Raw genomic sequence first — 24,725 nt, forward strand, 5'->3', positions numbered from 1 at the left:
GCCTTGCAGGCAACACAACAGCATGTCCTAGGTGGCCTAACCGCAGTGTTTGCTAGGTTGTCTGTACACGTCCCTCAGGACAGAACAGATCTGCTTGTTTTTTCCAGAACATGTTAGCTGTGGCCACAGAAGAGCAATCGTTTTGAAGGCTATGGTACACATTAATATCACGCTACCACCCGTACACCTGTCTTATTAAAGCAATTGCAGAGATGTGGTGGCCTGACCTGAGTGTGTGCGCAGATGTCCGGTCAGAGCATCACGACGACGACAAGCGTAGCTGCAGAATGGGCATTTGAAGGGCTTTTCTCCCGTGTGGAGTTTGATGTGCCTCAGCAGGTTGCCCTTCTGAGTGAATGAAACCCCACACTGGTTACACTGGAACGGCCGGTCACCTGATGGACAGAGTCATGAACAAGAGACACTGATCACCGGTTTTTTGTGCAATGGTTTTTATATAGACCACACATCCCAAACAGGGACTGTTTTTTCCACTAATGGTTGGCTGATATATTAAATATAAAAATATTAAATGGCCTTGATATAACCCTGAATAAAAAAATGGTGGTTTAGAAGATTTGTCAAATGTATTTGCCCAAATCAGACTATATAAATGACTCTGACATGTTTTTTTGGAAGTATAAGTGTGGCCTTTCTTATATTAGAATGTATTCAACCATAGGCCGTTTTTTAAAAACAAAATGTACCTTAAATATGAGTTTGATTCATTTTCACGAATTTGTTCAACTGTCTAATTCAATAAAAGATTCAATCCTCTGATTCAATGTCATCACTTAAAAAGTTCACCAAAGTCTAAAGGCATTTTTCATGTATGAATTTTTTTAGTTAAAATATGTTGGTATATATTCCTGGTTATATTGGTGCATATAAATGAAAATGATTTAAATTTGCTGATTTGGACCATTCAAAATTATGGGGTCAGTTATAAATGAATACTTTTATTCACCATGCAAGATGCATTAGTAACAGTAAAGACATTTAAAAAACATTTTTAATTTCTATTTCAAGAAAATGCTGTTCTTTTTGACCAAATAAGAAATGTTCCTTGACCAATAAATCCACATTTTAGAATAATTTCTGAAGGATCATGTGATGGAAGACTGAGGTAATGATGCTAAAAATTTAGCTTTGCCATTCTGGGAATAAATTACATTTTAAAATATATTAAAATAGAAAACATTTTTTAGAATACAGAATTAGAATACTTGTGCACTATTCTATGCCGTTGTGTAGTATAAATAGTGCAAGCAGTGTCCAAAAGAAAAAAGTGCACTTTAAGTACCCGGATGATGCACTTAATTAACTGAAAAAAATGAAGTGTGAAATGTTGGACACTCAACTGTCGCAGCTTTAATTAAGTATAGGGAAGGAGGAGGGGCTATCAGACTCCGGTTCTAAATGACAAAATAACCATAGTTCATACACTACACATTAAACAGTGCATAAGTTCTTTTGGGAAGCAAACTATAGTATCATGTGATGTACCATGTGACCTTATTGCTATTTGTTTGTTGTTTGTTTTTTATGAGTCTCAAAAAATATATTTTACAGCTATGATAACTACGCTAAGCCTCTTTGATACAGTTTGTTGATTGGAAACCAAATTATGTTGAATTAATTGGATTAGTCATACATCAGACCTGCTGCGTGAGCACCTGCTCTAAACATAGCCTTCTGAATCTAAAACAAGCATTTGATGGACACAGAATTTTCAATCATCAGTTTCTTTAACCCCACGTTGAGCGTCGGGGTGCTCCCATGGCTTGATTAGCTGAATGTTTTATCAATTGTAGGCAGAGTTGAAAAATAGGAAAAGTGAAATATGACCCTATCCTGCTAGCGTGTTGTCTGGTACTATCAGCGTCAGCCCAGGGCTTGGGAACAGGTTGTGGAGGATTCCAGGGATGCTTTCCCTGAGAATAACTCCTAGTCTTAACTATTGTCTTCATCTATGAGCTCCACACCCTTTTAACACTGAAAAAGGAAGAGCGTGTGAGTGACAAGCCTTGGTCACGAAAGGGTTTTGCTATTTCAGTGGGAAGTCAGTGAAATATGCTCTGTCGAAACTTACTTTAGAAGTGTCACAATAAATTTAGGCAAATCATTTGCACTTTGAATTGCTGGACTATGTTTTCTTGTTTAAAATGGAGATTTCTTTTCAAATTATATTATTATCTTTTAAACTTCCATTTTATTTAGGGTTACTTTATTAATTTATTGACTTTTCCATAACCTTTTATAACCTTGACCAAACCGTCTTTTATAAAGAAAATTATTTTATTTCAAAATCATTTTCATATTGCATATTTTTCACATTTACCTTTTTTTTATAGTAAATACTGGTAAAATGTACCAATAATAACATTTATGTCAAACTTCACACTTCATGGCATAAAAATAACCCCGTAGTTCTCATTTCCAGTAGATTTCACAATGACTGATTTCTCACCTTTTTTACGTGACAGATGTTGACATGTCAGAAAACACAGGTGTTTGATCCACATTACCTATCTGATCCAGGGGATATGAATGTTTTTTTTTCCTTAGACCGATCATATAGCGCTGTAAAGAATGCAGTTTCTGCTTGAAGTCGGAGGTCAAGCACTGGACAAGACTAATGCTAATCCAGTGACTGCCAAGTGTATCAGTACGTAGTCGAAATAAGAAGTGATGGGCTTTGCTGGTGGGTATGTTCAGCTCTTTGGCGATGTCCAGTGTCTTCAGCTGGATGACGGCACTGGTTATGGGCAGCCCCTCTTTTTTTTCTGGCTAAGTACTGACACTGTTCTAAGCAGATGCTTTTAGGGCTGCCGTAAGCTTTTCTTTGACTGTTAGCATTTTTAAGGCTGCCTTTTTGGGCTTGCCATCTTCTAACAATATACACCGTATTTCTTGGCTGCTTAATGAGAGTTGTTTGAGGACTCTGCAGCATTTATCAGTCCTGGGGGGCACACTGGTTTTACACGTATTTGGCGAAGTGTATTATTGATGTAAAAGTTTAGACCCAGAATATAAGACGACTTATATTACTTATACATCTTATAATTGAAACAATACAGTAAATAATATTTTTTTCCACATTTTTGTTTATAACAGATATTAAGTAAGATTATTTTTTTTATATGGCTAATATTTACCGTTATATTTACCATTTGGCAGTCTAATTCCCGTCTCACTCTGCACTTCTGTTCCTGGCCCAGCATCTTGTATATTGTTTGGGCTGTCAATCATGGGCTCCTCCAATCCAGAGCCTTCCTCACCGCTGTGACCCGCCTCATCTGGACCATTGGGCCTTCTCTCCGTCTCCTCCTCTGTACCTTCCTCTTGTTTGATTGTGTGTGCTGTAAGAAAACATTCAAGGTTTAAAAACAAGTTTTCAAACGGTACAAACCACAAAAGCCAAACATCACCCATTGCACACTACAGTAGTTTCCATACACATGATTAAGCACTAACGTGTGGATTAAGAATCTTCTCTTTTGAAGTCACTCGTTACTATGACAGCACACTGACCAAGAAATCTGTTCTCCAACATGACAACAGCATTGGGATGACAGCAAACAGGAAAAAAGGCAGATGCAGCTGTAGTCTCTAGTGTAGCGAGGCAAACAGTGGGCAGGTGGAGTTCTACATGACTGACAGTGGGAGACAGAGAAGAGGAGGTGGGCCAGAGCTTTGGTCTGGACTGAGCGGGCCTCTCCATTTATCTCAGTGCGCAGGCTGTCGAGTACCTCCAGGGAGGCCACCCCCACATGCAGAGACACAGAGCGTGACAAAAATAGACATGCAAAGGGACGTATAAACACATAGCGACACGTAAACACGCGGCAGCTCGGCCCGCAAGTTTTCCGTCTCAACCACGCACACTCTCCTGGTTTCACGACAGGTGGAAAAAGAGCAGGCAGCTCTTTATACCATCCAGACAAACCTGTTTGTAATTTTACCATGAGTTTAATCTCTGGGCGAGAGCTTGAGACTAAGCTTTGAGTCACCTCCGTCTTTCCCATCTGTATGAGTGTTGTCCCTTAGGCAAACCGCTCTGCTGCTTCGCTAGATTTGAGTCACAGTCTGAGAGTATGACTGAAATCTGTCTGATCCAACTTAACAAAGCTCAGTAGTTCCTGCAGTTTGCGGACTTTCACACAAGTACAATATTACTCATAAACACTATTTGAACGGGACTAGTTTTCCTTGAGGAGGTAAATATGTGTTTCACAAACACATGTATGAAATTGTATTTTCTCCTTGGTAACTTGGTAAACACTCATCAAGTGAATCAAACTACCCACGGTGTTTCAACTTTCCTGATTTAAATATTGTAACTCGGGCTCCTTAGAGCACCCTCATTATGGATTTTAACCTTTTTGCCAACTTGTAGTTATGTGAGGTAAGGTTGATTAATCCATCCATCCATTATTATATACACACATAATATTCACACACACACACACACACACACACACACACACACACACACACACACACACACACACACACACACACACACGCACACGCACACGCACACGCACACGCACACGCACACGCACACGCGCACGCACACACACGCACACACACGTCTGGTTCACTATCTTTGTGGGGACTCTCCATAGGCGTAATGGTTTTTATTCCATACAAACTGTACATTCTATCCCCCTACACTGCCTCTGCCCCTAAACCTACCCATCACAGGAAACATTCTGCATTTTTACTTTCTCAAAAAACTCATCCTGTATGATTTATAAGCTTTTTGAAAAGTGGGGACCGCTGCCTGGTCCCCACAATGTAGGTAATCTCAGGTTTTACTATCCTTAGGGGGACATTTGGTCCCCACAATGTAATATAAACAAGGACACACACACACACAATATACAGTCAAAGCAAAAATGATTCAGTGACCAGATTGGTTTTTTCTTCTTGTGGGTGCAGGACACTATAGATCATTTATTTAAGTTAGGATAGCAAAAAAAAGTAAACTGACATATTATACCAAAAAATTCTTCATACAATGGACTACCAGTAAAATGTATACAAATTTGGGACCTGACCATGTGACCTTTTACACCACAGACTAAAAATCAAGCAATCAAGACTTAAATTGGTATTATCTTATTGTTACATTTAACAGCTGACAGCTGATTGGTCAATTGCAATCCATTACATTCCTTTCTATCAAAGCTTTGACATTATCAAGATTAATTTGCCCTGACACAGTTTAACTATGAGTTCTTGTCATATTTTAACTACCATTTTCTAAACTATAGTGAATAAACTGTGATAATTTGAGAACATTTTGAAAATGTCTGAATACATTTTGTTTTGATTGTATGTAAAAAAATATTAATGATTGTTATTTAGGTATAATTGATCATTGATAATAATTGGTATATAAAAAATTGTAATAATAAAAAGGAAATTAAAATGATTTTATTGTATTAAAATGGTTTATTTTAGTATAGTTGTTTTGAAAATCGCCTCTATATAGTTCTACACATACAAGAACACAGATAAACATAAGTAAGTTAGGGCCTAAATTACACTCAAACATCTCTTGCAAAATGTCCCATTTTGAGACTGTTTACACACGGTGACATGCAGGTTCAAAGAGCTTTTGAAAGATACTACAAGTGCTGTGTGGCAGTGCCACAACATAACCCTCACTTCACCCGCTGGCACTTCCAACAAAGTATTACAGCCATAGTTGCTTAATATTGCACAAGAGATCTTCACTTTCAAAGAAACACTTATGACTCGCATGAACAATCGCAAGCTTCGGAGCTCAAATTAAAAACTCTATACCCACAGTAAATGTCAAAACAATCACAGTTGAACGGCATTACCTCAATTCGTCGAGACGTACTGTATGTTTCTTCCTATTTCTCTGTCCATTCTGTCAATCATGACATCAGAAAACAGCTGCGTGTGGTTTAACTATCTCTAGCGCACACGTTATGGAGTGTCTATGATGGCTGCAGCTGAGTGAACTTGAAATGGTTGCCGGGACAACATACAGAATCCTTTAGCATTCTCATCATCAACAGATCAAAGGAGACGAAAGAGAACAAAACGCACTCAGTGCTGGGGATACATACACCCGAGTCATCAACTAACAGACTCTCATGACAGGCACAGTGCATGAGCAAATTAAGTTGGACGCATAAATGATGTGCCAGTCTAACTCAAAGGTCTCTCTTTTAACATTTCACCTTTGCAGAAACTTCTTTTTACAGTGTCTAACCCTTGAATATTAAATCATGGCTTGCACGATGTCTTCTTTGATTGATATAGTAGTCACATTATGTCCTGTGCAAGCATGGGGTTAACTAAACCGTGTATGTGTAGGTTAGACTTCTCTTTACCCAGTAACATGTTTCTCAACGTCCTGTGCGATTTGACCAATAAATTATCTAGAAGAACTATCTCCATCTGGGATCATGGTCTGTGTCTCCATCCTTCAGTGGCGAGCGCTTCCCTTTTCTCAGTATGCATGTTCATGGTGACCAGCAGTTGGTTTTGAGGAAGGGAGATGTCACAGACTGGGCCTATCCCATCAGATCGCAGATAAAGCTGTAACTTCTATAATACTGCGAGATAAAGGTCCCTCACTCATTTCTCCTTTTTCTTATCTTTAGCAATGGAAAGTGAGATACTGTATTTTATATTCTAATGTTAAAGGGATAGTTCACCCAAAAACAACAATTCTATTATAATTTACTCACCCTCATTTCAAGCTTTAAAACTCTTTCAAGCTTGGAAAAGGAAACAAAAGCACAGTAAAATATTGTAAAATAAGTCATATTGTAAATACGATGCATGTGCTAATGTTCTGAAGCCACCTGAAAGCTTTGTGTGCAAAACAGATTCATTCATTTTAAACTAATAATCCTCATCTCTGGTAAGCTGTTAAAGGGTTAGTTCACCCAAAAATGAAAATTCTGTCATTACGGTAATTACTCACCCTCATGCCGTTCCAGACCCGTAAGACCCCCGTTCATCTTCAAAACACGAATTTAGATATATATTTTTTTTTAATCTGATGGCTCAGAAATGCCTCCATTGGCAGCAATGACATTTAAAAGGTATTAAAAAGGCACTAAAGACATTGTTAAAAGGCCCATCTCATTTAAAGTGGTTCTACAATTATTTTATGAAGCGAAGAGAATAGTTTTTGTTCGAAGAAAATAACAACTTGCAATTTTAAAACACTTCTTCCTGAAGCCTCGGAGCATTATGAATCAGCGTATCGATTCAGGATTCGGATCACGTGTCAAACCGCCAAACTGCTGAAATCACGTGACTTTGGCGAGCCAAACCGCTGCTTCGATACACTGCTTAGAAGATTCAGGAAGCAGTGTTCTGAAATCAGCCATCACTATATAATTCATTATTTATTTATCGTCGCTTGATAAAATGATTGTAGAACCACTGTAGTGACATGGACTTTAGTATGTCTTCAGTACCTTTTATGGGTCTTGAAAAAAGAAGTGACATTGCTGCCAATGGAGGCCTTTCCGAGCCTTTGGATTTCAACAAAAATATTTTAATTTGTGTTCCGAAAATGAACACATCTTACAGGTCTGGAACAGCATGAAGTTTTTGGGTGAACTAACCCATTACCATGACAACTGCTGGTGTCGCAACAGAATCATTTAGTTAGTGAGTTGATTCAAATGAACAAATCATTTAAACAAGTTTTATGAACAAATCAGTGATTCATTGATTCTATAGACACCGCTAGCTCTCGGTGTCACATTTGTGAGAGATGCTTTCACTGAATAACGTGTGATTTTTGAAGAACATATGAAGATGTGATATCATTTTAAAAGAATTCAGATGCATATCAATTCAAAATTGGGTAGGTGCTCATATGAGTCATATGTTAAGTGCTTTTGCATCCATGCAGATATTAAGCATGACTGGAATTTGATGTCATTGTAAGTTACTTAAAGTCAGTAGAGTGTGAATCTTAAAAGAAGAAAAAAAAAGTTTTACCCATTATTTTAAAATGTTTTTTCCATTCTAAGACTGAAAGAAATACAGGTTTGGAACAATATGAGGGTGAGTACATGATGATAGAAATGTAATTGTTGGCTGACCTATCCCTTTAAGCTAATCTAATCAATGCACCACATCTAACAAAAGTCAAATGAGAACAGGCATTGGCATCAGGCCTTTTTCCTAATGCTTTTAAAACTGCTGTTGTGAAGCCACTTCTAAAGAAAAGAAATCCGGATTGTTCTCTCCTTAATAACTACAGGCCAATTTGTAACATGTCCTATTTGAGCAAGATTTTAGAAAAAATTGTATTGCAACAACTGTATACATTTGTAGATGAATAATATTTGGGAGAAATACCAGTCAGGTTTCAGACAAGGTCATAATACTGAAACATCATTACTAAAGGTAGTAAATGATCTGAAGAATAAATACAAATGAAGGTTTGTCTTCTGTTTTAATCATCTTGGATCTAAGTGCTGCTATTCTGCTAAACAGACTGGAAAAGCTTGTAGGTCTCTCTGGTAATGTTTTAAATTTGTTTAAAATGTATATTACAGAAACAGGAACATTTTAGTTAATATAGGTGACTGTATATCAAAGACACATGAAATATTGCATGGTGTTCCACAAGGATCAATCCTCGGGCCTGTCTTATTTTCATTATAGGTGCTCCCTTTGGGTAGCATAATTCAGAAATACAACATGAAATTTTTATGCTGATGATAATCAGATATATATTTCATTTGAGTTCAAAGACACTGTTGTATTAGAGAGGTTGTTTGACTGTCTGTCCAGCATTGTAAAGTGGATGATTTTTTTTTTTTGTGTGAAACTGAACAAAGAAAAAAATGAAATTCTTATTGTGGGCCCAAAACATGGGCGGGAGAGGACAGAATCTGGATTGGGTAGCTTAACCCTACAATCCAAGAAAGAAGTAAAGAATCTGGGTGTCATTTTAGACTGTGATCTGAGTTCAAAGTCTCATATTAATCAAATGACAAAAACTTGCTTTTATCATCTGAGAAATATTGCCAATATTTGTCTTTTTTTTTTATACCTGGAGGATAAAAAAAACAAAAAAAAAAACTCATCCATGCTTTTATCTTCTCTCATCTTGATTATTGTAATGCTAAATACACTGGTTTACCTGAGGGTTCTTTAGCGAAATTACAATTGATACAACACGTAGCAGCCAGAGTACTAATGAAATTAAAAAGGAGAGAGCTTATTACACCGGTTTTAATGGAATTACATTGGCTACCAGTTCATCAAAGGACTGAGTCAATGTTATTTTATTGGTTTATAAAACACTGCATAATCTGGCATCTTTTTACATTTCAGACTGCATGTCAAGATAAGTTCCAAATCGTAGTTTGAGATCCTCTAGAGTTAATCTTCTGGCACATTTTACAGTAATTCATTAACGATCTGGTGGTACTTCTTTTAGCCACTATGCTCCAAATATTTGGAATTCTCTACCAAAGGAAGTAAAAGAGGCTCCAAGCATTACAATTTTTAAAAGGAGGGTTAAGACATAGCTTTTTAAAGTTGCTTATCAGTATAACAAGTATACAATTTTCTTTTTTGTCAGTTTCCTTAATTATATTGAGGTGGCGTTGTATTTGGCGAATTTCTTTATTTAACATTTTGAACCTTTCTGTTGTTTAATCTTTATATATATATATATATATATATATATATATATATATATATATATATATATATATATATATATATATATATACTTTGTATATACTACTCTTTATATACTTTGTGTGAATTTGTATTCCTATTATTTATTTTTTTATTCTTGTAAAGCACTTTGAGTTGCATTTCATGTATGAAAAGTGCTATACAAATACATTTTTATTATTATTATTATTGTTATTATTATTATTGAGGGGAGTGGACTTGTTAGAAGACAGGCCTACTTACCAGGAGGGGAATCAGGACTTTGGGAACGCTGGCCATTGGGTGTGCTGGTGGACAGGTCCACCAGCATTCTCGTGTTCTCCTTCCTGGGAGAGCAATCGCCGTTACCTAGGAGACAGACAGAAACAAGTGCACTGAGGACATTGCCTTGCTCCAGGCAGCATAGCTATTGTGGCTAAATGCAGCTCTGAACTCAGATCTATACAAGCAGACAGTTCAAGGAACAACTCTCTTATAAAAGCCACGCTTTTTGATTATCTATCAAAGATGAAACAGAATAAAGAACTCTTCTAGATGCATTTCTTACTGGCATTTTAAAGCTTCATACTGGATACTGTTCATTAAACTATGCAACAGTTAATGCTCATTAGTCAATACAGTGTTCTAATATAGTAACATATATGAAGTAAAACACATGTTCACTAATGTTTTTTCTTACACAACATGAACCATATTATAGAGCAAAGACGAACTTGCTTGATAAAATCATGTAGCCTTCTATTCAAATCCCAAATCTACTTCATACTGTAGCCTATTTCTTAATACTTTTTAGTTTCTATATTCAATCATACTGTTTAAAACTCAAATATACACCGAACAATGTAAAAAAAAAAGTTTTGTCAGGTAACAAAAAATGTGGTCTGATTAATTGAACTGAATGATTTTTGAAAATTATTATATATTATTTACACACACAATATCTTTGTGGGGACTTTCCATAGACATAATGGTTTTTATACGGTTCAAACTGAATATTCTACCCCTTTACACTAACCCTAGCCCTAAAACTACCCATCACATAAATCGTTTTGCATTTTTATATTTTCACTCTTTCGGTATGATTTTTAAAGCTTGTTTCCTCATCAGGACCTCAATTTAGTTCCACAGTGTCCCCATCAGTCAGCATGCATTCAGGTTGAAGTCCCCACCAGCATAGAAATACACACACACACACACACACACACACGCACACACGCACACACGCACACACGCACACACGCACACACGCACACGAGCACACACACAGTTACTAAATTTTGCCAGGTAAGCAGTGTTCCACCTATATAAATGATTAAAAACTTTAAAATAATATTCATATAATAAATTAATTAATACACAACAACTGCTTATATTCACTTCGCATAGTACTGAACAGTGAACACTACTGTTAAATACTAGATGTCCAGCTAAAATTGTCTACGATCCTCTACAATATTCACTGATACCTAGGTAAAAGAGAGCAACATATCCCATGTTTTCAGGTACTGTACACACTAACTGCTTTTAATAGAACCCGTCTCTGTTACCAGAGCTGAAATTTCTCTAGGGTCAATGACCAGCTCAACACTTCAGTTTACAGAGACGGTGAGCCATCAACTCATTTGTGGAGAGGTTGTTAAGCTTTCAGCCACATCCTTAAGATTCAGATTGGATTTCCTCATCTCTCTGCACTAGCCATGCACTGGCATCGGGAAATAATACGACTTCAGCACGTCCACTCAGGGGGAGCGATTCCTGATCCCTGATCCCGTTACCCACTGACCCCTTCAGAGCCAAACATTCAATACAACGGCAACGACATTAGACAGCTCTTTATGCTTGCATTATGCATACACACAACCACCAAGGGCGGCATTACGGCTTAGATCATTCCTTGAACTCCACGTTTATGACTGGAAAGTACCTTGGATGTCACAGTTAAGCTGGCTGTTATATCTCTTACCAAAGCTCAAAATCTAGTCAGTCCCTCCTTCAAACAGGTTTGTTAGGTAGCAAAGTGAGTCTGCCAAAGGGCTCTAAAACAGTATTCATGGCATTTTTAATGATTGATTTGTCTGTGTTCTTCTTGTGAATCAACAGGGTCAATCATTTTACTACAATAAACACCACCCTTCGTGAACTATAAAGGTCTTAAAAACATTACATTTGTGATTACAGTAAATGAATCAGTAAACGAGGGCCTTTGAGGTATATCAGACGACAGATATCTGTGCTGTCAGGCTGGCAGACAGACACTGTCATTCTGACAGGGAGAGCAACTCGGGAGACACAGCCAATGACACAATCCCAAAGCCTGTCTCCGGTTACGGTGCCGGGGTTGAGGGAAATCTCAGGTAACCGGCAGTCCCTTGGCAACGGGAAACAAGCAGCCACTTCGATTTGAGTGACGGCTGAGGGGAGGATTTTCCATAACAGAGCGCTGTGTCTGATGGCCTCCCGGCATGAAAGAGGTTCTCAGGAAAAAAGATCTGAGAGAGCAAACTAAACTCTTGTACAGTAGCAGCTGAAAGTGCGCTCTTATCCAACATCTAAACAGAACCGCGATAAATATTTCTAATGCCAGGCGTGTACAACAAGCCTAAAGCTTATCAACCTGTGCACATTTATAGACTCACAGTTTGACTTTAAAGTCATTTAGATGTTTCTCTTTCACATCCACACACACACACACACACACACACACACACACACACACACACACACACACACACACACACACACACACACACACACACACACACACACACACACACACACACACACACACACATTCAAAATTTTAGGGTAAGATATTTTAAAGTAAGATGTTTTAACATAAGAAGTCTCTCAGGTTCACTATTGTTGCCTTTACTTGATCAAAAATACAGTAACACCAGTAATATTGTGAAATATTATTACTGTTCAAAATACCTATTTTCTGTGTAATATATTTTAAAATGATTATTTTTCCTGTAATGACAGCTGAATTTTCAGTATCATAACTTCCCTCTTCAGAGTCACATGATATTTAAAAACGATTTAAATATGCAGATTTGCTGCACAAAAAAACATGTATCATTATTTGCAATGTTGAAAATGGTTGTGCTGCCTAACAATTTTGTGAAAACCATGATACATTTACTTCTGGATTCTAGAAAGAAAAAAAAGAAATGTGTATATACTTTTTTTTTGTATATTTTTTTTTTATTGTTTTTTTATCATTATTCAAAAAATAATTAGGCAGCACAACCATTCTCAACACTGCAAATAATACATATATATATATATATATATATATATATATAGAGAGAGAGAGAGAGAGAGAGAGAGAGAGAGAGAGAGAGATTTTAACCCTATAAATGCCTTCACTGTCAGTTTTGATCAATTCAACACATCCTAAAATTAATAAAAATATAAATTGTTTTAAAATAATAATATTGAAAAAATAAAAATACATGAAAAATAAAATACATGAAATAAAATATATTGCTGACCCCAAACTTTTTAAATGGTGGTATATTATAAATTATGCTTATTTTTTTCTATTTGTTTTCTTTATAGGTCTTGCTTCCCAACTATGCAGCCTTCCAGTGTGCACTTGGCTATGTTATCATTTGAACAATCTCTGATGCACTTTAATATTTGGTTTTCTCAGTTTTAGAATGATTCCACTTTGTTTCATTTGTTCTATAAATCACATTGACATTCCCACACATATTATTTTTGATGGCCCTACAGCTCTATTGTAATGGCGGCCTACAGCATACGGTTAATGTTAATAAGGCTACCATCTGCCCCCATGCAGTGATGCATGCTGAAAATCCGTAGGTTCTTTGGAGACTACTGGAGTGACTACAGGTCTGGCCTGTGACAGTGCTGAGTCAGAATCAGATCCCGATTCACTCATTCGCTGAGACTGTGTATACAAATCAAACAGCAGCCTACAGAATGGACTGTTCCATGCACTTTTTAGTGGATCGATGAGGAAACTAATCGGGGGTGTTTCAATAGTGGCCCACGGGTAAAAGAAAAAACACTTAAAACACAACACGTATGATTGTGTAATGTTTTCAGAGCAAAATTGGATATTCAATGAGGGAAAAAAGATTTTATTCATGAGGTATTGATTGAATCATAAAAAGTGAACGTTAAATACAAAAAATTATGTGTCTGGCACTATTTGAAACCACCCTGGTGCAAATATTTTCATTAAACTCAGTGACTTTGAAGTGATTTGTGCATCATGGTTGCCGTCGGCTGTATTGCATTAGTAGTGGGTGGAGCCTGGAGACAGGTTCTGTGCCAGAGCGGCGATACTAGACAAAAAAGAGACGTTTTTTAACAGGATCAGTTCTCCCAGGAAAGAGAGTGATTGGTTGTGGCATGTTGTAGACGCTAAGGTTCGAGCGTGGATCAGGTTTATCCTGTCCATCCACACACCTCCACACCATCCTTCCACATCAAACACAAAACACATTCCCACTCACGCTCCTCGCCACCTGCCACCGCTGAACTGCCCTTCTTTAAAAGGACACACTGAAGGGGACGAGGTCTTATTAGCATATCAATAGCAGTTTACTGTACAAAAGGTTCAAGTGTTAGCCTGTGATCTGAGATGGAAAAACTTAAGACTGTCTGTTTAGGAAACAGAAACCAAGCTATTTGACTATTCCTAGTTCTGAGGGAAACCATCAGCAAGTGGTTTTAAACCGAAAAAAAGATGTGTAAATTATGTTAAAATACACAAATTCTTGCTGTGAAGACACTGACACAGTCATTAACCACTTCAATATGAAAAGTTACATTTTCTGAAATGTGACAATGCCGTTCAAAAACAAGTTGTTTGACAATCATTCATGTTTCTCAAATATAACGAGCCCTTTAAGAAAGGAAAAATGCTTTCAAGAGTCTATGGAACCAAATTAAACTGTAAACTTTTCATTTTCCAAGACACCTGCAAGAATTTTTAGATGAGGGACGTTTTTATCAGCATGTTCCATCTGAGGGAATCTGCCGGGGGAGTTAACGGGCTTGAAGGTACCACTGTGCACCTGGTACTGAAGCCCCGTCCAGATAACAAATCTCAAGGGGAGCCAAGAGTCAATGCTTTTCAACTGGATTTTGGGGGCAGCTAGTTTGCTTGACTACTGCACATATTCATAAAGCAGCTTCAGACAAACTCCCACAGTGCAGTCGGAATTAGATAGCATATCTTAAATAAATCAACATGTAAAAAAAGCAACAAAGTATTTCTACGATGCAAAAAGTAATAGATACGCTTTTTCTTGACCAGGTTTTCCGATTTGATTTACAGAAAGCATTCCTTGATAAACCTTGGTCCAAATATGTGCCGCTCATTTTAAGAAGTGAGGAAAATGATGAATTCATTATCAATCGGCTCAAGTCTAAACCTAATAAAGTGTGTGGTACATACACACCCAGCATGAGGGTAGCAGCAGGTGACATGATAAAAACACTGTGATGACGGAACTGCTTGACTATTTTAGGTCTGTACGTGTTCTGAATGATTACAGTAGATCTATTACTGTACTATTATTTCCCTATTAATCTTTCATTGTCTCTGATTAGCTTTCATCTAGTATAACAATTATACAGTTGGCAACAATGAGGAAATAAACATTTTAAATGAACATGACAGACATGAACCCCAAACGAAGGGCATTCAGCATGCTTTTATGAACTAAATAAATGATATACATAATATATTTTTAAGTGGTCATTGAAATGTGCGCAAATACTTTACTTACTTGCAATATAGCCATTCGACGCCTCCATTTCCATATTCAGGGGGCAGAGCTGTGAAATGAAGATGAGTTATAAATTAGGTGTAGGATTTTGCATTATTCAATGTACAATTGGTCATTTAACAACCATTACTAGCACAGGTTTCTTTAAATATTTGCATTTGATTTTAATTACATTGAATGTAGGAAATAAAATAAATTATTATATAATAATGTTCTGGTCTTCCTCCAAATTATGCAACACCAAGGTGCAAACACTAGACGTACAATGTCGACATTTGTGATAAATTTTTCTGTTCAAAAACAGTACACGTCTCTGGCACATTAAAAAAATACACGAATGTACGATTTCTCAATGTTAACCTTTTTTGTTACAGTTTTTAGCTTTTCTGAACTGAATGCAACTGTCTATATCAGTGCCATGTATGCTCTCGCTTCATACAACATCTAATGGTCTTGTACAGTATTAGGGAAGTAACATATAAAGTGACAACTTCCTGGGTAGGCAAAAAAAGATGCATGCAAAGTGTGAAAATCAACATTTTCAAAAAGTTTCAGGTCCTTATAAAATAAGCCTAAAATTAAATGCTTGGACAGAGCAAGTGAGCTGTAAAAATGCACAGCGTATAGTCCATCAGGTCATAACAAGCTGACCTTATTGCTGGATAGAAACTAGTTTAGCCACGATATAGATGATGCTATAAACTATACAGGTTTAATTCATGTGAATTAAAACAATAAATATAAGGCTTATATAAGAGCACAATCTAAAACGGACATGTAATGCTCAGTTGGGAGGACAGATAAAATGAGCGAATCGGTGACGTTTATTGAGCACCAAAAATAAGAACTACACTATGCTGTTTATGTTTTGCCGGACGGAAAATGCAAAAACAGATCCATGTACATGTGCAATAATATATTCTCTTGGCCTAGACCCAAATCCTTATGTCCTTATAGAACCTCACTTATGACAGCAATTAGGTCATCTACAAGCACTGGGTCAGGTTTGGAAAGAGAAATGCAATATATTTCTATTTCAACTTGTTGAGTATTTCTAAACCTATTCAGTAAATATCACGTAAACCAAGCAGTTTAATAAATATACATTCACTGCTGTGCTTTATTAAATTTCAAATGCTAAAGCACAACTGTTTGATTAATAAAATAACAAAATCGTATTATAATATATTTCATCTCTTCCATAAAAAGATGTGACAATGCACGGTCCTTAAAGCATTAATAACAATAACGTGCACACATACAGTACATTAAACACTGATAAATCAATAAACTATAAAGTTATAAGCTTTTAAGCCCTCATCAAGCCAGAAACTACACAATAAAATGAACCAACTTTCCTGAAATCCCATAAATTATGAGGAATAATCTGACAGTAAACATGGATACGCTGACCCTGATCAAACTTTCTGAAATAAACAAGACACAAATTACAGCTCCTTGATATGGTAATACAACCAAATTAGTACAATAATTGATACCTCAAATTAAAAGCACTAAACAATGATAGCGTGATGAAATGTCATGCAAAGCATTAGGAGTAAAGTTGGCCTTATATATGGTGCTGCGCTTCTCCAGGGCCCCCAGCATACACACCGTTCACGTTACGCACATACACAGCCTTCACCATCTAGTATTATAACATTACACTACAGTCCCTAATCAGTTTGTGAATATCAGTACACTACTTTCATCTACTAATTAAACCCCTTTGAGTTTTAATTGATGGTACATTTGTTATATCGGTCAATGATGAAAAAGGATGTCCGGAAAGAAAAAAAAGAGAACTGCCAAAAATGTTATACAAAATACATGTACCCTGTTCTTAGAAATGTAACGTTTGGGTTCATGCTGTTATCATACATCTGTGGGGGGTGGGGGGCATTTAAACCATTTTCTACAAAAACAAAAATCTTGTCATGTGGTGTAACCCTTAAGTAGCACTAAAATACTTTTCACGGACCTACACTATATCATCATTATCATTGTTATTTACTTATTTTTTTATTATTTTTGAGTCACAGAGATAAATACGTTTTCTTAGGGTTACACTATTTGACCTGGACAAAAATATTTCAATGAAATTAAAAAGATTTTAATGAAATTTCAAAAGACGTGAAAAAAAAAAATCATGACAGTCGTGAGGGTCTACAGGGGTCTCTGCTTTATGGTTGTTACATTAAAACAAAATGGCTTCCTGCATGTTAGTTATGCCATCCTGACTTAATTGTTTTTAAAATATTAATAATATAAAATTTGATTATTAATATGTCAACATTTTTGTTTTAAATATACATAAAATATGGTATCAAACGTATTACACCAACATTTTAAAGAATGTCAACCTCTTAGTGATACTTATATTTATATAGCATAGATATTTAGCATTTATTTGGACAGTTACAATCTTTTATATAATATATAAAAAAACATGTTTCCTAAAACATGTTCATCATAGAGGATATGTAGGATGCTCATGCAATTTTGAACACAAATTTAGTGTCATGTCACTGACCCATAAACTGATGTTCATAAAGATATTATACAGTACCTAGGCTACTATATGTGTCACTTATGATATGCCACAGAATTGGAATACAAAATGGCAAAAGTAGCATATATAAATATTAGCATTATAAAAAAAACTATCTTTCCGGACTTTAATTGAATTACAAGACTCTACTAGATGTTAACCATAACAAATTAATGCATTAAACTTTTACCTTTTTGATGGTCTCCCCCCTGTGAAAACGCAAATAAGTGTCCAAAGAAATCCTTGCGTTAAAAAAATAAATAAACGCGTGAAATTATTTCCAATGACAGAGGCTTTTCAGAGTCTACTGTGTTGATGAAGTCCTCTGATGACTGTCATGTTCAACTGGAGTTCATATTGGTCACAAACAGGGGACGATCTTGCACCAAAACGAAAAAAAGAAAAGAAAAAAACTTAGGAAGCAAGCTGCTTCTTGGGTTTCTATCGTTTGGTGACTTCCTTTGCGCCGAACAAGCCCGTCAGCTTTTCCATTTCACACGCGTCTAAGCGCCTTTCCCCCGACTATTAGATTTCTTCCTCTGATCTGAAACTGCTTTGACAGTGAAGTGAAACCTGTGATTGTTCAACACCTGGGTCAATCGATGTCAGGCTAAGACGAATACTCAACTGGATCCACCGGTTCCAAGGGAATTATAAGCCATAAATAAGGAAATGATGGGAACTGCCTACAACAGGCTTAGAGCCCAATATTTCCACCTGTCTAACACTCCATCAAAGGTTGTGGGGTGACTGTGTGCATGTTTTCTATATGCTTCGTTTGCAGCTCAGTATTCATATGATGAACGCCGACAGTAGGCTAATTCACATCCATTAAATACAGGCGTTTGGCAAGCAGGCGCGTCATTAACTTGTCATGATGCGAAATAAATAGCTACGGCGATTTATTTATTTACAAACACGAGTCATAAATATTAATAAGAGTGCGAATTATGGGGTTGGGTTGGGGGGTGGGTAGTGTCAATTCACAAGGATGGGGGGAGGGGGGTCTTAAAAGTATAGCTTAAAAGTATAGTTATTATTATTATTTAGTATTATTAGTATTAGTATTAGTATTATTTTAAGTAAGTTATACGTTTAAATCATTTCAAGCGTTTTGTTTAAGGAAGTTAGATTACAAGTTGGAGTGTGTACGCCATGACGACAGCCTCAGCTGCTCGAAGAAAACATTTATAGCGTAATTTATTACGATAAAACATATTTAACCATTGTAAATGTATCGCAAAAAACTAGTGATGTTTAAAACGTCTTTCAAATATAAAGTTTAAGATTAAGTTAGATATGCACGCGCTAGTTGCGCGAAAACAATCTCAACCGACCGCCTACAGAAACGATTTCGATTCCAATAAAATTCCTTTACGTTACCTGTTACCCACACTGCTAGGACAAATAATTTCACAGTCGCAACAAGTGACCAAGGCTATTGTGCGAATTTTGACTAATGATAGTATTTATGTTATAAGCAAAACAAAACGCGAGCAAGCAGACAGCTGTTGCTATGGTTACCTTAAATTATCTTCGCGAGCCATACGTTTGGCGCACTCTGACTAACTTGTAATATAACTTTATTAGTTACTGAAACGCACGGATACTTACATGTGAAAAGAATAAACACTTTGAGACCAACAACTTGCGTGGGTACAACCCTTCATTAGGTGGGGTCAAACTCCCCCATTATTCGCACCTTGATCCATAGGCGTCCTGGACCTGTCAAAACAGAATATACAGACGCATAAACCCTTTAAACAAAGAAAGGAAACCCTTAACATTTGAAACGGACATTTTATCTTACCTTTAGCAATGCACGAGGTGACACACGTCCATATATCATCTGATATGGAGTTACAGATAGCGTCTAAATATTAAGTGTCCACTGCAGTGCGATAGACGGGCAGCAATAGTGATTCCCTTCGCCTGCTTCCTCCATCTTCAGAACGGACAGCAGCGACCGTCTGACTCAGAGAAACGGATCTATCAGTTCCACTCGGTAATCGATTAGACGCCTTATCACTGCATTTATCATGCGCTTGGCGTGAACTCCAGTGTTTAGGTATCTATAAAAACACAAGGGAGAGAAACTGGAATTAAAGCTGCTATTCTAAAGTGGTTGCATGTTGTAATAGCCTACATTCACATCCTATATTTTAACCGATGACTACAATTATTAACATTATAAGCCTTCGATTATCTAGGCATTCATTATAATTCTAGTAGTGACCACTGTTGGGTCTTTACACATCCTCAAATACCTACTGAATGGTCTTAGTGTATCTTAGGCTAGTTTTCGTTTTAGCATAATATTTTCAATAACATTTATAATATGGAGGAAGAAAAAGATGAATTAATAAATTGTTACAGGCAAATTCATTTTTATGTAAAACATTAAAATAGAATAAAAAGATCCAGGGTGGGCAATTGTAATAAAGAGTAATATTTCTCTTGGGCCCCCTCTACTGGTCGACAAGAAAAATACACAACTGACCTAGTTGGAATCCTGTCAGAACTGTGAAGAGCTGATGTCAGTGAAACAAAAGTCCTTTTTGCAAATGCTGAGGAATCACAACTCATTAAATTTCATAGTATTACAATACATATCAGTTACAATTTCAAGTCAGATCTTAATTCTATAAAGTCAGACAAACTGACCACTAATGATCTTGTGAATAAGCTGCCATTAGGTTCTCATTCTGGATAAGAATATGGTGAATTCAGGGTGATTGGGACACTTCCAACACATCTCACATGGCAAAAGTGTCCAAAACACCCTGAATTCACCCGACATGTTATTGAGCTGTTTTACTGAGATGAACAGAGGAATCAAAGCAGGTCATATTAGTCATGAAAGGTTGTTTCTTTTACAGTAAATTGAAGATGTGGATATTAAAATGTATTACTGAAAGTGAGGTGCTTTAAGAGAGTTACATAAAAGAAAAGAAAAACAGGAAGTCTTCGATTTCACTAACACTCTTTCCTTGAGTAATTGATGATGAATTAAAACGTGTCTAATCAACACCTGGATCAATCTTATACACACATACACATTTCTTTCTTTCTGAAAAAGCATATCATTTATCTTACTTCTCAAACCTTGGGAAACCCTGCTAATGCATTTAAAGGGTTAGTTCATCAAAAAATGAAAATTATCCGCAAACAAAGATTCAAATGGTTATGAATCAGTGTAATGATTCATGATTCGTCAAACTGCCAAACTGATAAAAATCACGTGACATTGGTGATCCGAATCATGAATCAATACGCTGATTCTTAACCCCTCCAATCTTTGTTAGCGGATTTAAAAAACAAGGAAGACAAGACGATGTGTAATAAAGTCACACTTTTTGTTATTTTTGGGCCAAAATGTATTTCCGATGCTTCAAGAGATTAACCAACTGATGTCACATATTGACTACTTTGATGATGTTTTTATTAGGGTGACATTAGGGTGAGTCATTAATGACATCATTTACATTTTTGGGTGAACTAACCATTTAATGCACTTAAAAAGCATGGAGTATATATATTATATCTTTATATTTTATATGGTAAAAACCTGATTCCAAAAAAGTTTGACACACTGTAAAAAAAAAATGTTGTTTTTTGTTGGTTTAACTTAAAAAAGTAAGTAACCTGGTTGCCTTAAAATTTTGAGTTTATTGAAATAAAAAATTTGAGTTGTTACAATGAAGGAAATTTGTTTAATAAATAGAACCTCAAAATATTTTTGTATCTGAACCACATAAAAAAATTGATAAATCATGAAAATAGCACTGTTTGACATGTTTCACTGTGTCATCAGAAATAAAACACACAAAATTACCCAATATGCTTACAAAATATTTTAATAAAGGTTGTCGAATCTCAAAAAAATGTTCACTATATTAACTCAAAATTTTAATTTCAATGAACTCAAAATTTTAAGGCAACCAGGTAAAAAAAAATTCTAAATAATTTTTTACAGTGTACACATTTTGAATAAAAAAAGAAATGCAATAATTTACAAATCTCATAAACTTATATTTTATTCACAATAGAATATAGATAACATATCAAATGTTAAATGTAAGAAATTTTGAAATATCATGCCAAATATTTGCTCATTTTGGATTTCATGAGATCTAGATAATTCAAAACAGTTGGGACAGGTATCAATAAGACATTAGAAAAGTTCAATATACATATAAGGATCAACTGGACCCATTTGCAACTTATAAGGTCAATTGGTTAACATGATTACCAAAATCATAAACATGATTGGGTTTAAAAGGAGTCTCTCAGAGTGGCAGTGTCTCTCAGAAGTCAAGATGGGCAGAGGATCACCAATTCCCCCAATGCTGCGATACCATACTGGATGCCTGTGATCTTCTGGCCCTTAGACGGCACTGCATCACATACAGGAATGCTACTGTAATGGAAATCACAACTCAGGAAACTTCAAGAAAACATTGTCTGTGAACACAATCCACTGTGCCAATTGTTGTTGCCGGCTAAAAATCTATAGGTCAAAAAAAGAAGCCATATCTAAACATGATCCAGAAGTGCAGGTGTTTTCTCTGGGCCAAGGCTCATTTAAAATGGACTGTGGCAAAGTTGAAAACTGTTCTGTGGTCAGATGAATCAAAATTTGAATTTCTTTTTGGAAAACTGGGACGCCATGTCATCCGGACTAAAGAGGACAAGACGTTGTTATCAGCGCACAGTTCAGAAGCCTGCATCTCTGATGGTGTGGGGTTACATGAGTGTGTGTGGCATGGGCAGCTTACACATTTGGAAAGGCATAATCAATGCTGAACGGTATATCTAGGTTCTAGAACAATATATGCTCCCATCCAGATGTCGCCTCTTTCAGGGAAGAACTTGCATTTCCCATCATGACAATGCCAGACCACATACAGCATCAATTACAACATCCTGGCTGCATAGAAGAAGGATCTGGGTACTGAAATGGCCAGCTTGCAGTCCAGATCTTTCACCCATAAACAAAACCTCTGGCGCATCATAAAGAGGAAGATGCGACAAAGAAGACCTTAGACAGATGAGCAACCAATTTGGTATATGTCTGTCTGTATGTCTGTCTATCTAGCTATATATCTATCCACACTGTTAAAAGTGAACAGTTGACTTAAATTAAAAGTGAGGAAACCAGTTGCCTTAAAATAAAAGGTGCAGTGTGTAAGATTTATGAGGATCTATTGACAGAAATGCAATGGTGTATAGAAACATAATGTACTGTTATGTTTTTATTACCTTAGAGTCATTTCTATCTACATACACCACAGATCCCCTTACAGTGAAGTCACAATTTTGCGCTGCCATGTTTCTACAGTAGCCCTAAACAGACAAACTGTTCTACAGAGCACTAACTACTCTCAGACGACATCTTTGTCCTGTGTTGGCCACCTTAGCTTCTCTATGTGATTAGAAAAGTAGGTCTGCTAGATGCCGCTAAAATTTACACAGTACAACTTTAAGTAAATAAACTATGTGTAATTGAAAAAAATAAGTTATGTGGAATTGTCAAGTTCACTTATCAAGTACTTAAATGATCAAGTACTTAAATCATTGGCTACACTGTGTGATATTTCCCCCATCTAGCGGTGAAAAGGTATATGACCATCCAGTGAATAATAGTTTCTGTTCCTCTCAATTCTGATTTCGTTTTAACTCCTACGGTGGCCGATTTAGTCCAAGATTAACACGGCAATCCCCCTCTTCACATTTGACACGGCGCCATCGAGTGTTAAAACGCGAAAGGCGAAGCTTGAATTTATGAGTATATGTCCCTCTTTGGCTAATGTACTTTCAAGACGGAGGGGCAACATGGCGACCAGCATTCGAACCCCTCACCCGTGTGTATTTTCAATGGCATATTATAAACTTACGAGAATACTTTATTACTTGAAAGAAGTAAATATAAATTAGTGGGCACATATATTTTTGAAAGAACTAAGTGTTTTTTAGCTAAGAATAAAGTAAAAAAGTTACACAGTGTAGCTTTAAGGGTCATGTTTGCTCACTTTTTTTAAGTCAACTTATCACTTTTTACAGTGCATCTATCCATCCATCTAGTGCTGGTTAGATTACTTACACATTGTAGTCCATTACAGATTCTAGATGACATGTCAAAAGATTTAGTTACGTAGTCTATTACATTTTAACACATACATTACTCATTTAATCAATAATTTGATCAACAAATTAGAAAGAAAGAAATTATATTTTAAAGCCATATGAAAAACACAAACAATTAGAGAAACAGGAAAAGATCATTTCTCACAATTATTTATAAAAGTGATCTTGTGGAAAATTAACAAAAGCTGATTTGCTTTGAACTCTTTAATAAGGTCACCGTTTGCATGTGTTCAACAGTATTCTTTGAGGCCACATTGTTTGTTTACTCTGACAACTCTCTGATTTGTAGAAGTATCCTCCGATAACAATCAGTTGCTTTTGTTCAGAGGCTGCTGGTTAACTTTCCATGGGTTAAAGAGCACTGTTTGAAGTAGAGGGGAAACCGTTAGACGCCCCCTCCTCTGCCACCCTCTCCACCGCCTTTCTTTTATGTCTTTATTTTTTACATTACTGTCTACTTTCCTCCCCTTTTTAAGGTTTCAGCCATCCATGCATTATCTAATTCATTCTGTAATGGTTTCCAAAAATCCTTACGTCACAATACATTTAGT

General features: G+C 36.3%; 1 protein-coding gene across 4 annotated transcripts in view; it reads right to left on the bottom strand.

Annotated features, from left to right (window-relative positions):
• The window catches only part of ikzf2 (IKAROS family zinc finger 2), a 32,966-nt gene extending 12,686 nt beyond the window's left edge, over positions 1–20,280 (bottom strand). Inside the window, exons 1-6 of one of the 4 annotated variants that reach the window (XM_067444319.1) lie at positions 19,838–20,280; positions 19,642–19,752; positions 15,477–15,525; positions 9,952–10,056; positions 3,159–3,362; positions 228–395 (exon numbers count right to left, since the gene is read on the bottom strand). In XM_067444319.1, the coding sequence (XP_067300420.1) occupies positions 228–395; positions 3,159–3,362; positions 9,952–10,056; positions 15,477–15,510 (511 nt within the window). In that variant the 5' untranslated portion in view covers positions 15,511–15,525; positions 19,642–19,752; positions 19,838–20,280. Of the gene's footprint in view, positions 1–227; positions 396–3,158; positions 3,363–5,858; positions 5,958–9,951; positions 10,057–15,476; positions 15,526–18,217; positions 18,840–19,641; positions 19,753–19,837 lie in introns of those variants that run through there. The other 3 variants (XM_067444321.1, XM_067444320.1, XM_067444323.1) reach the window with 3 other exon arrangements.
• Positions 20,281–24,725: the final 4,445 nt, after the last annotated feature.

The sequence above is a fragment of the Pseudorasbora parva genome, chromosome 5 (genome assembly GCF_024679245.1).
Source record: "Pseudorasbora parva isolate DD20220531a chromosome 5, ASM2467924v1, whole genome shotgun sequence".
Classification (NCBI taxonomy): Eukaryota; Metazoa; Chordata; class Actinopteri; order Cypriniformes; family Gobionidae; genus Pseudorasbora; species Pseudorasbora parva.